The sequence below is a fragment of the Ammospiza nelsoni genome, chromosome 5 (genome assembly GCF_027579445.1).
Source record: "Ammospiza nelsoni isolate bAmmNel1 chromosome 5, bAmmNel1.pri, whole genome shotgun sequence".
Taxonomy (NCBI): Eukaryota; Metazoa; Chordata; class Aves; order Passeriformes; family Passerellidae; genus Ammospiza; species Ammospiza nelsoni.
Window position 1 is genome coordinate 67,186,718 of NC_080637.1, and position 12,519 is coordinate 67,199,236.

A 12,519-nucleotide genomic window follows, 5' to 3' on the forward strand; every position below is an offset into this window, starting at 1 on the left:
AAAATTCATGTGCTTAAGAAAAAAGCTTGTTATTCCATAATATCACTTGAAAATGCACCAGATACTTCCATTTCATCAATTGTAAACCTTTCTTTCTTCTTAAGAACTACTTTTAATGCTCAGATTTTGATGCTGGACACTGCACTTGCAATTACATTTCACTGCAAAGCCAATCATAATAACATGCAAAATTATTACCAAAAAAATCAATCATTCAGCAAATAAAGTAATTTGTTATTTGCCAAAATAAAAACCTAACGAAATCTTTATGAGACTATCCAATTACTTAAATAGATATTTGTGGGCATTGTATAGATTAGCACAGAGGAGAACTAAATTTAGGTTAAAAGTCATTTTTAGCTGCACATCAATACATTTTAATGGCCATCCAACACTGTGAATCACTCTCTCTTTAGGAAAATACCTAAAAACTACACATGCGAAATAATACCAGAATTGATTTTGTTCGGCCATTCTTCTGTTTGCCATTTAAAAACAAACAAAAAAAAAAATACCCACCAGAAACAAACACAGTCAAAGCATGATGCAAAGTCTGTAAAAATGACAGCATTCCTTAGCAAGTGACACAGCTGAGTGAATGTTTGCAACATTTGGCCAGGCAGTGAAAGCAGCAGCTCTGATGCCCATTGCTACAAGCTCCAGTTGGGACCCCATTTGTCACACACGTGCAAAGGAGTTAATGCCTCAGCAAGACATTTCACAAGGCTGATAATGGTAATTAGGAACCTCTGAAAAGCATGGGTAACCCACATTTGGCTCTTAGAAACAATCAATTGTCTCTTCCCCAAAACCAGAAAACTTTTTCAAATCCTGAGCTGTAATTCCAGTTTTGTGCATTCCCTCAAAGTTTTCCCTTCTGGCATCTGAACCTGGGTAAGAACAGAAGCAAAGCCAATCTCTTGCTAGTCCAAGCAACCTTGACTTCATGAGTCTCCGAGTCACAGACACCAACTCTTCCGTAGCTCTCTTCTCATTAACAATTAATTAACTAGACTTCTTGAAATCAAGACTGCTGGGGCAGTCTTGATTCATAGACAAGAGCCTGATGGAGAAGTGTATTTAAGACCATCCTTCCAGGGTACAAAATTTTATATGGAAGCATCTGAATTCCTACACAGCATCAGAGCAAGCCTATGATCTTATCCCCAAAAGAAGTCTCTGTTTTGGGAAAGGTTTAGCACACAGAAAAAGCTAACTTTCCCCAGGGTAAATAGAGGGAGGTTCCCCCACACACAGGCTGTTAGTCTTAGTATCTTCCTCATGTTCATCCACCCTCTTTTTTTAATCTATTTGCACTTTTAGCCTCCACACAACCCTGCAGCAGTGAGCTCCAAAGCTCTAGAGTGGAAGAAGCACTTGTTTTAATCTCCCTGGCTAGTAAGGTCATTGCCTGCTCTTAACTATGAACTAGCAGGAGTTGCTCTCCTTCCTACACTGCTGTGCAATTTTACAATTTTCTATTAGATCTCCCTCAGTAGTCTCCTTTCCAAGCCAAAAAGTCCTAGGCACTGCAGCCTGTCTTCCTACAGAAGCTTCCCCAGGCAACTCCACTGCACATTTCTGTGTATTTTCCAGTAGTCAGAAAGGCACACTGTAATCAAAACTGATAAACAGAATAGATTCAAACTGCAATATACAGATAATTTCTATTTTACTCTCTGTTGCTTTCCCACTATGTTTTTTTTTTTTTGCCTATTTCACCCCAAATGGAAAACTGAGCTCAGCTTTCTCTTTCATTCACTAACCAAACCATTTCCTAAAATATGATCCCAGGTGCCAGACCAGTTCTGGGAGGTCTGTCAGCAAACAGTACTGAACATCTCAAAGAGACCTTGGGGCTTCTATTAAGCATAAAGTTTTGAAAGTGCCCCACTCAAAACTACCAAGGAAAACCCCCATCCCTGCACTTTCTGCCCACTCCTCCAAGCCTGCAGCCACTGCCTGTCAACACAGTTCACTTGGCTGTGCTAATTGGCTCTGCATACATGATTAATTCACTCTCTTCTCACTTTGAGGTTGTAATTTGTCCCCATTGGGAGGTAATAGAAGCCAGCACACGGTCAGTCATGGATGGCTCTGATGACTCAGCTGCTGTGAGGCAGTTTGCTGGGACAGGATCTCCAGTGTACAGGAGCCCAGTGTTTACTGTTTACATCCCATAACCTTCTCCTGGAAGCTGCTCCCACACTCTTCCCCAGGTCCTCTTCCAGAGAGCACATTTGCTCAAGTCACGAGACAGTGACACAACCATTCAGCCTGCCAACTGAGAATGGAATTCATAGCCATCAACACTCCTGTTCCTGCAAGTTGGTGCCCTTCCTGGAACCCCTGGCAGCACTGAGTGCATCCTCATCCCTCTGTGAAAGCAGCCCAGCCCTTCATGTCCTCACCTCCAGGGAGATGGTGGGTCTGCCACTCAGGTGTGCACCCAGCCTGGCATGGGCATCCAACACCTGCACGTGTCCCCACCAGGCTGCCCAAGCCAGCAGTGGTGCTCTGAACTGCAGGGAGCCGTGCCCATGGAGCTGGAGTGGCACTGCTGGGACCATGACAGGGGAAGGGCAGTGGCACAGGTGACAATGGCCCATCAGCACCACCTCCTTGGCTCTGCAGGCTTTAGGCTGCAGCCAGTCCTTTACAGTGGTGCCCGCTGGAAACATCCAAGCAGCCTCTCACAGATGTGCCAGGGAAGATCCATCTGCTGAGCAATGTTTTTCTCAGTAGCCTCCAGTGACAAGAGGAACCAAAAGCCTCAGCCCAGAACCTCAAGTTCCTCACACTCTACAAAGCTCAGCTTTGGCCAGGTCAGAAAACGCTTGGCTTTGCCTGTGTTTTAAAGCACAAGGCAAGCAGGAAGATGAGAACAAGCCATTCAAGAGGGAATGTGGTAAAACAACTATCTCCAATTCTAACCCACCAGGAGAAAAAACTGTTAGTTTTGTCATAGAGAGGGGAAATCACGATGTAGACCTTAGAGAAGGTCACGAAAGGGCTCCCCAGTATTGCTGTAAATGCTGGCATCACTGCATTTGACCTCCAAGAGCATCAGCAAAGCTTCATGGGGCTCCACCAATGATGGAAACTACCTAGATGTGAAATCTTTTGTAAGAAAAAATGAGGAACATAAAGGGGAAACATGGTTTGCAGCTACAGAATGCCTTGTTGTGGCCCTACTATCTGGGTAAATCCATCTCTGAATTTTAGTACTGCTATCTCTGGCACTGTTATTAGACATTTTATTTACCTAGTGGAGCTCCAAGTTCATAGATTTCCACAGAATCCCAGACCATGTAGAAAACATTCCTAGTTTCTGTTAAGAGATGTTTTGGAGGATCCCACTGAATACATCATGAAAAAAATCACTTCAGCTACATTCAGTTGAAATTTGAACCATATAAAGAACCTCACTCTCTGCTTCATTTCATCAGGTTTAAAGACAGTCCTTAGTAGTTGCCAATTGGGTTTCTCCAGAATAAACTCCTAAAACGAATAATTTACAATTTCTTCATCAGACCCTACTTGAGCTGGCTAGAAAAATCCCAAAACAAAACCTGCAACAAAAGCAAACACAAGCAAAAAAAAAAAAAATCCAAGAAATCATTCATTGTCCCTATTCATAATAATATTTAACTTTAGTTTAAAATTAAACATCCAAATTCTGGATTTAATATTGGGCAGCTGTTAATAGTTAAATATGTGAAATCCAGCTGCCACATTCAAAGTACTTTTTTGGAGTTGTGTTAACACATCTCTTGCAGTTACACCCAATGCTACTCTTGGCAATATACACATCTTGAAAATTATTTACAATGCTATATATTTCTATGTGCATACATTCCACAGAACACCAACACACACTGCAGCGAGAATCTCCTTCACACCCTTTTTCTCTCCAGACTGTCCTAACCAAGACAGTCTTTGCAAACTATACAAGAACAACACGGAAGCGAAGACACTGCATGTGGTTTAACAAGGAATAACCTTTGGAAATTCATTTAGATGAAAAATCATTTATGGCTTTCCTTAACTGCTGTACCCAGAGCTTCATAGCATTACAGCAGATGATACCATCTATCAGTGAAAAGCTTAACCATTTTCAAAATCCTTTATTTACCAGTGCTCCAGGACATTCCACAAACAAGTTTAACTTTCGCTGGAGTTTTCTGCATTTATTTTCCTGCCAGCTGTGGCATAAAAAAAGAAAAGAAGAAAAAAAAAGAAAATAAAAGAAAAAACCAAAAGCAGTCACTATGATCTAGGTTTGAGTCCCACATGTTACTAAAGAAGAAGATGAAGAGTGTAGTTCTCTGTGCTTCAACAAAACACTGCCTGAAGACAAGTCAGCAACATCAGAACCAGTATGTCTAAATTTGGCATGGGTTGTAGACCTAAAAAATAACCCACACTAGCAGGAATCAACAGGCACAACTCCTCTGTTAAAGCACAGAAGTTTGGTCTCTGCTCTCTTTGCTCAGGCTGAACATACCTGGGTTTGGTTCGGCTGCTCCACAACTGCCCGGAGGAACATCCCACCATGGCCGCTCCAGGCAGCCTCCTTCCTTTGGGAGGGACACACTGCAACTTAAAACTTAATTATTGTGGCAATGCTAGCAGGTCATCATCATCCTGTCCTCACCAGGGAAGGAATTAACAGCTGGAACAACTGTGCATGGAGCCTGCTCTGCATCCAGCTCCAGGGAGCCCTGGGAAGGGCGGTGGTCGGGGAAGGCGGTGGGGATTGCTCTGGCAGCCACATCTGGCTGCCATCCCTCCCTGCCAGGCGCTCCTGCCCTGGGCCAGGAACAGGATTGGGGCAGCAACACGTGCCAGCCTCCTCCAAAGCCACCTTCCATGTAGGCTGTGGGCACAGAAACACCACCCTGCCCACGTGTGGCTGATCCAGACCTCAGGACACATTGAAGCTCCAACTGCTGCTCAGCAGAAATAGGGGGTCCACACCAAAAAGCAACAGCCAAACAACCACCACCAAATCCCTGCCCCCAAAGCACTGTGTGAACTAAAAAGCCAGGTACAAATCAGATCATTGTTCCTGATTTCTGTAGTAAACACTGTTTGTTTCCATGCTGCATCACAAGTACTTAGCCCTGCTAATGCCCTGCATAGGCACATTTATTATTATTTTATGCTTGTTTCACAGATAGGGAAAGCAAAAGACAAGGCAATCACTTTCAGATCAATTTCAGCACTGGCTTTTGAGCTGTTGGTACTCTGGGGATGCTCAGCTGAAGGCAATGAACTACAAAATACTCCAAAATAAACATATGCAAAAAGAACCCTAAAACAAGTTAGCCAATTTTTGGACTGCAGGTCAAAACTGTATTACTGGCCAAAACCACCAGTCACCTCAGTTCTCTCCCTTTCCTGCAGTAAGCAGGTTATTAGGAGAACTTTTGTCAGAAGAACTCAGAACTCAAGCACTGAAGGACTCAACTTTTCTAAAAGGCAGAAAGATTGCTTCTGTGTCACTGTGGAAGACTTCATGTCCCTCTTATCATCATTTCTATCAGCACAGCACCGTTTAGCCACCTCCCTCCACAAGGCACTTTGGGATGCACGCTGCAATATGCATATAAATTATCATTAAAGTATACTCTGTTTCACTGGGGCATTTCAGATTCAAGATGCTCTTTTAATGGGTTGCCTCCCAGGAAACTGACTTCACCTGTAATGACACAGTGAATGCTAATGACCACTGTTTAATTGGGGCAGTGCTAGTAAAATTTTGCTTCAGAGGGATTCAATTTACTTGGTGCCAAGGAGTTAAGTGATTAATCAGGTGTTAAATAGTATGTACTTCCAAACACTGCTCTTCTACCATTCAATCCTCCACTACTGGATTTAATGACAGCTTTGTCACTGGCACTAACAGAAGGAGGATCCTCCTCCCTGTACACCAGTAAACACTAAGGAACATGCTCTGCACTGGCAGATACTCAGCCTTGGCTGAGGGCAGCAGATTCTGGCCATGAGGAGCTGAACAGTCCCTCAGCACGGGAAGCCTTCAGTGAGAGAGAAAAAGCATCAATAAGGTAGCAGGAGACATAACCCATCATTGAAAAAGTCAGTCAGAGGAAACAAAGATTGAAAACTCAAACACTACACTGATTCCTTGCCCTTCAGCTTTTCTTTCCTCTGCCTTTATTAAACTATTACAAAGTAAATCCTCCAATCCAAATGAGCACTCTATGAAGCCCTTCAGCTATGAGATCCTGTGCTGAAGGACTCCTGCAGCCACCCCACTGAGCTCAGCACAAGAGAGAGCACCTACATCCACCAAGCTTGCACCTACATAAAATCTGCACCGAAACAGTTGTGAAACCTGATTTCAGCGAGGCTCTGTGCCTCCAGTGCTGCCCACAGAAAGCACTCTCAGCTCAAGCATCAGCCAGGGCACACAAGGGACCCTGGGCTCTGAGAGCTCCTGGTCTGCAAGACCTGAAGCAGCTGATCTGTCCCCATATCCCCAGTTTTAGTTCCCACACAACTCCACACTTGTGCCAGCACAACTGTATGGTCTCATGGTAAGTCAGACTAAGCAACTGAAAGTGTCATATTTATAAAAAATAAACAAATTAAACTGTGCCCTTTGGGAGCCCTCCACTTGCCTGCTGTATTTTGAATTTTTGTATGACACCACAGTGATATTCTCAAGGTATATTCATTTCAGGCAAAAAATTAAGGGGATCCTGACAATCAGAAAGCTCCAGTTGAGGTTTTGAACAGAACTTATCACCACATGGACCTTAATTAATCACAAAAATTATCATCTGTGCCTAAACTGCTAGTCTGTCTCCCCTTGAGCTTTTGCTCCCGTGTATGTCTTTGCCAAGATGTTTACACTCCCCTGGTGCCTCAGTTCTCCCATCTGTGGGAGGAGAGGTGAGGCCCTAAGGATCACTTGCCAGTACTGTAATGAGTGCCAACACCGTGGCACTATTTACAACAATATCATCAGCTAACTACTGTGGCTCAGGATCAGAGGAGCAGGTTTACTACCAACACGGATGTTCCATCTCTGAAAAAAGAGTCTGACTGTCACAACCACACCAGATGCCCCTTCCCAGCTGACCTCAGAGGCAAAAGCCTTCAAGCCCTCTCAGATTGGAGCTCACCACAACCCCAAAGCCTCCCAGTCAATGCAGAGCATGCTGACACCCGAAGTTATAGCAAAAACTGAGGGCTCAACCTTCATCCTCATCTCTCACCCCTGAGATTTTACCTTCTAAACCCCAGGATGAGTTCTGTCCACAGCTTTAGACCCTACACACATGCCCAACCTGCCTGCCACAGGCGCACAGTGGGTCTGCCTGCCGTGCCAGGCAAGTACACACCCAAGTGCTGGCAGGCTCTGGCTATCAGCAGGGTATTTTTCATCTCCCACAGGAGTCAGCCAGCACATACTTGCTGCAAAGCAAGCACACATCAATACACAATCACACACACATACTGATAACTACTTAACACAATCCAAGATATTACTGCAAGCTTACACTGATTACCAGTAATAAAATATAAACCAAAACTTCACCTCCTCAAAGTTTCCCCAAATCTGATTACAGCACTTCTCTAACACGATGAGAGCAGCTTGGGCACAAACAAAGTACCAGCCTTCACCTTCTCTGCTGAACCTTTCCATGCTCATCACCCCAGGTGCTGTGGCATTTACTGCCTGCACCCCTGTCCCGAATTGGAGGAGGAAGGGGAAGAAAGAACACCAACAACAAACCAAGAAAAGAACAAGAAAACAAGAAAACACACCCACCAGCACCACTGCTTCCCGTTCACAGGCTCCCAGTGAAACTTTGTGGCACCCACGTAGCACAACACTCCCCTACCCTTCAGAGCAAGGCGGCGAAGTTGGGGTACTCTGTGCTGCTTTTCCCCCTGCCTCAGTATCACATTCCATGCCATGAGCCAGACTGGAATACTGAAGAAATTATCAGCTGCATTCACATAATCAGCTACCATTTAAGCAGCTTCTCTTAAATCCAGCTGCTGAATGCAACCACCTTTACAACCTGGTTTAAAAAGTGTCCAAAAAGCAACTATAGTTAGGAAAGCTGAATGGAAAGCTACCTAGAATGGTTACACTGGTGAAGAAATGCTTTCATTCGAAGTTCACATTTCTGACTGCAAAGTTTTAGCTTTAAAATTTGAAACTGCTAAAATAGCCAGTAACAGAGAAGCCAGTAACAGCAGTTTCTACATGTAGACAAAAGGTACATTAAAAAATAAACTCAGATCATGTTTACAATCAGTCACTTCTTAAAAAAATCAGTTTTCCAGTAACTGTTGAAATGTAATGGAAATGTGGCATTTGTTAATGTCAAAACTGAAGGAAAAGTTTGTATCTCTCCAGTTAGGAAACTGATTTCTTACAGTACAATTCTGTAATATACCTTAGTGACACTGGGTAAGGACCAGTTTTACAGTTCCTGAAATCAACAGCATAGTTGTTGATTTCAGTAAGAGCAGAAGGAAGCCTCCTATTTTCAAAATGACACGTCGAAAACAAGGAAATACAGCTCATATGACACCACCTTTTCATGATATTTGTGTTCTTTGGTCCAGAGAACACGTCCTATCTTTCCATGGGGTTTACCAGAAAAAAACAGCAGCTATATCTCATTTTGTATATCTTTAGGAAGCCAATGAGTTAATAGAACACGTTTTGCCTGCATTAGCATTTCACCATAGAGTAACACACATACAATACCCCGTTATCCAGTTTGCCTGTCTGTGTTACGAAAAGTCAAACTAGACTCTAAGCCACGAGACTTCACGGGACACAGGCCTGACTGCATTTAACTCAGCAAGAGAAAACACACCCAGAAGTTTTCAAACTGTGTTCCCACCATCCAGAAGGCAAGACTCCCCCGTACGCACACGGGACAAGCAAACAAAAGAGCATCATGCTGAATAAGTGTTTATTCCAGGCTCTTCCCCTCAGAGAGAGTCTGGAAGTCACCTCTTTCTTCCGGGCAGGGAGGGACAACCACTAAAGATCTCTTTCTTACTCGGGCACAGTTAGTCAGGAGCAGAAGGGAGATTCCTGGCTTGCAAGAAGACAAAGCGACTCCTAAATAAAATGCAAAGCCGGGGAGTGAGGGAAGGCGAGAGGAAAGCAGTGGGCTGCTAGATAGGAAGGGTCTGGACAAAAAAGGAAACTCAATTTTGTTTCCATTGTCTCAGCTTCGTGCCGCCTCCACTTAAAACGATAAACTTCCCTGGGTAAGCCCTTCTCCAGCAGGCCAGGGCAGGGGGAAACACATCCCACATCCCTCAGCCCCTGCCGGAGCGGGGCCGGGCGGGCAGCCTGGCTCTCACCTACCTGCCACCGGCAAGCGGTGCCAGGAATCGCAACCACTAAAATAAACAGCAGTAATACGGATGAGAAGGGGAAAAATATTAAAATTCACTAAAGACAGAGAGAAAGAGACAGAGAGAAAGAAAGACCCACGACCCACTGCAGGCGGAAGCAGGAGCGGCTGCATCTCCCCGACGGCAGGAAACTTTCTACGAAGTTGCTGGCGGGGACGGCGGGCAGCCGAGCCCGCGGGAGGCCGGGCCGGGCTCCGGGGCCCCCTCACAGCTCCGTGCCGGGAGAGCCACGCCGGCCGAGCCGGGCCCGCCGCCGTGTCCCCCCCGGGCAGCGCAGGGCGCTGACAGCCCGCGGCACCGCGGCCGGAGCGCCCGCAAACGGGGGCAAGGACCCCCGCCCGCCCGCGTGAAAAACAGAAGAGGGAAAACCAGTTCTTTCCACCAAAATAACCCTGGGCAAAGCACGGCGGAGCCCACTGCCCCGAACCGCGCTGACAGGGGCCGGCCGAGCGGAGGGACTGGGCTTTACCTTGATGCAACACGGAGCAGGAGTCTCGGACATCTCTCTGGAGGGACTCGGCGGAGCCCGACGGGGCAGGCGCGGGCGGGCAGACGGGAAGTTCTCGGGCTTTCCCCACTTTCCGCTCCTCTCCCGGCGCGGCGGCGCGGCCCGACCCGGCCCGTCCCCTCAAGGGGAAGTGGCGGCCGGGGGCGGGCGCGGCGGGCCGGGGTGGCGCGGGGGGGTCGGGCCGCGGGGCCGGGGCCGCTCCTCGCTGCTGCCGCCGCCGCTCCCCGCGGGCGCGCGCGCGCGGCCGCCCAGGCCCCCCCACCCCGCGCGCGTGTGCGCCTTGCGCGTGCTCGCGGCTCCGCGCGAGAGGCGATGCGCGCGCGCGCGCGGGAAGAGGGGAAGAGGGCGCGGGAAGGGAAGTGGGGGGCGGGGGGCGCGGCTCCGGTCCCCACCGGTGTTTTCCTTCCTGGAAAAGAGAGAAACCGAAAGGCGGCAGCGGGGGCCGGGCCGGGCCGGGTGCTGCGCCCCGCCCCGCGCCGCCGCTCATTGATCCGGAGTTTCGGGGCCGAAACTGACGTGGGTTCCCGGCACCAGCACCGCCCCTTAAAGGGGCCGCGCCGGCAGCGACCGCCACCGCCGGCCCAGCGCCCCCGGCCCGCGGGCGGAGCGGGCGTGCGGCTGCCTCTGGCCGGGCCCTGGGTGCGCTGCGGGTCGGCCAGGGCTGGGGGAGGCTGGAAAGGCGCGGCCGGGCCGTTTGACACCGCGCGGGCCCTTTAAGCGGCGAGCGGCGGTCCCGGGGCGGGCAGCGGGACGGGCGGGCCCCGGTGGCACAGCGAGCTTTGTTCCGCTGCCGCTCCGGCAGGCCCGGCCGGGGAGCGCAGCGCGACCGCTGAGGGCACGGGGCGTCCGTGAGGCGCCAACGGCTCGGCTCGGCCCGGCCCGGCCCGGCCCTGTCCGGTTCGGTCCCCGTGTTCAGAGCCCGGCCTGGCCCGGTCCGGTGCCCGTGCTCAGAGCCCGGCCTGGCCCTGCGTTCGGACCCCAGAGCGGTTTCAGGGATGTGTTTGAATCACTCGCAGCGGGTGGACACACACCCCTGCCTTGTGTGTGATTCCCGTCCGCGATGGGGTCAGCGCCCGGTTCTGTCTGGCTCCTGCACGGTATAGCCCCAGCCCTCGTGATGGGAGCGAAAAGAGCAGGGGGAAAGTGAAAAACACCTCGGCCATCTCTTGGTCCAAATCTCTCTGTGATTTTACGGGCAGTTTCTGGGGTCCTGGCTGGTTTTTAGATGCACCCACTTTATTGCAAGGCCTGAAGCTGCCTGGGAGCAGGGCACTGCTCTGTCTGTACCTGTAGGACTGCAGGGCAGAGCTGCCTCTGGAGCTGCTGGAAGATGCTGTGCGCTGCCATAGGGGAGGCTCCTGTGAGCGATTTGGTGCTACCAAAAATGGCAAACGAGAGGGAATCCAACCGCGGTGCTCTCAGCGCAAGGCTGAGCTCATGTTTCGTGGTGCCTGCCCTAAGCGTGGTGTGCTGGCATCGAATGCAGAGCTGGTTCACCTGCATGGCCAATAGGCCAGACTGCTGTAGGCACCCCTTGGTCCATTTTGCAAACTAGGACCCACTCTTTGCAGCCTCTTACAGCTTCATTTTGGCCTTAAACTAAATGAGGGACAGTACTACCCCCAGCCTAGCAACCAGTGATCCTTTTTAAATACAGGACCAACTCAACAGTGAAGGATTCATATTTACTGTCTTCCATCAGCACAGGTGAACAGCTGAAGTAGAGCTGTTGCTGTTCAGAGTCATGGAATCATCAATTGTGGAAGAGTCTTTTGACATCATCCAGTCCAACTGTCAACCCAGCACTGCTGTATCCCCTAAATCACTAATCTGTATCACTTGGTGTCAGATCCAGATGTCTTCTAAGCACATCCAGGGATGGGGATTCCACCACCTCCCTGGGCAGCCCCTTCCAAGGCCTGATGCCCCCATACTGTGACATTTTTTTTCTCATAACCAATTTAAAAATCCTGAGTCTCAGCCCAAGGCCATATCCTGTCGTTTTCTCACTGAGGGCATGGCAGAAGGGACTGGCCCCCTCCAGCCTCCTGTCAGGGAATTGTAGAGAGCAATGAGGTCTCCCCAGAGCCCCCTCAAGACTAAACCCCAGCTGCCTCAGGCATTCCCCATAAGACGTTTTCTAGACCCTTCACAAGCCCTGTTGCCCTTCTCTGCACATGCCACAACACCTCATTGTCCTTTTTAATGTGAGGAGTCCAAAACTGAATGCCAAATACAGGGCATTGCTTCTCTTTCCTCTCTTATCCTCTCTGTTTCATCAGCATGACATTTTGCCTTTTTACCTGCATGAGATTACCACTGGCTTTCCCTGAAAGCTGGGTTATTATTCTCTGTCTCATGGCAAACCTCATGGAGGTTTTTGAGATTCTTAATATCAAATATAGAAATTTGAAGTGGAAAAGATTTGTTAGGTCATCTACTCTGCATCCCTGATGGTAGAGGATTTACAGCACTTGTATGATTTTTCTTTTAAATGCCTCAGGAACTGGAGCTTGCACCTCTTTCTTTCTGAGTCTGTTTCACAGCCCAGAAAGTCCCATGGTCAGGAAGATCATTTGTTCTATATT

At 48.6% G+C, this 12,519-nt stretch overlaps 1 protein-coding gene across 2 annotated transcripts in view; it reads right to left on the reverse strand.

The window, feature by feature from the left end:
• Positions 1–10,113, reverse strand: part of ETV6 (ETS variant transcription factor 6) — a 124,890-nt gene extending 114,777 nt beyond the window's left edge. Inside the window, exon 1 of one of the 2 annotated variants that reach the window (XM_059472765.1) lies at positions 9,893–10,113. In XM_059472765.1, coding sequence (XP_059328748.1) covers positions 9,893–9,925 — 33 coding nt within the window. In that variant the 5' untranslated portion in view covers positions 9,926–10,113. The remainder of the gene's footprint in view (positions 1–9,892) is intronic. The other variant, XM_059472766.1, reaches the window with a different exon arrangement.
• Between the last annotated feature and the right edge of the window lie 2,406 nt (positions 10,114–12,519).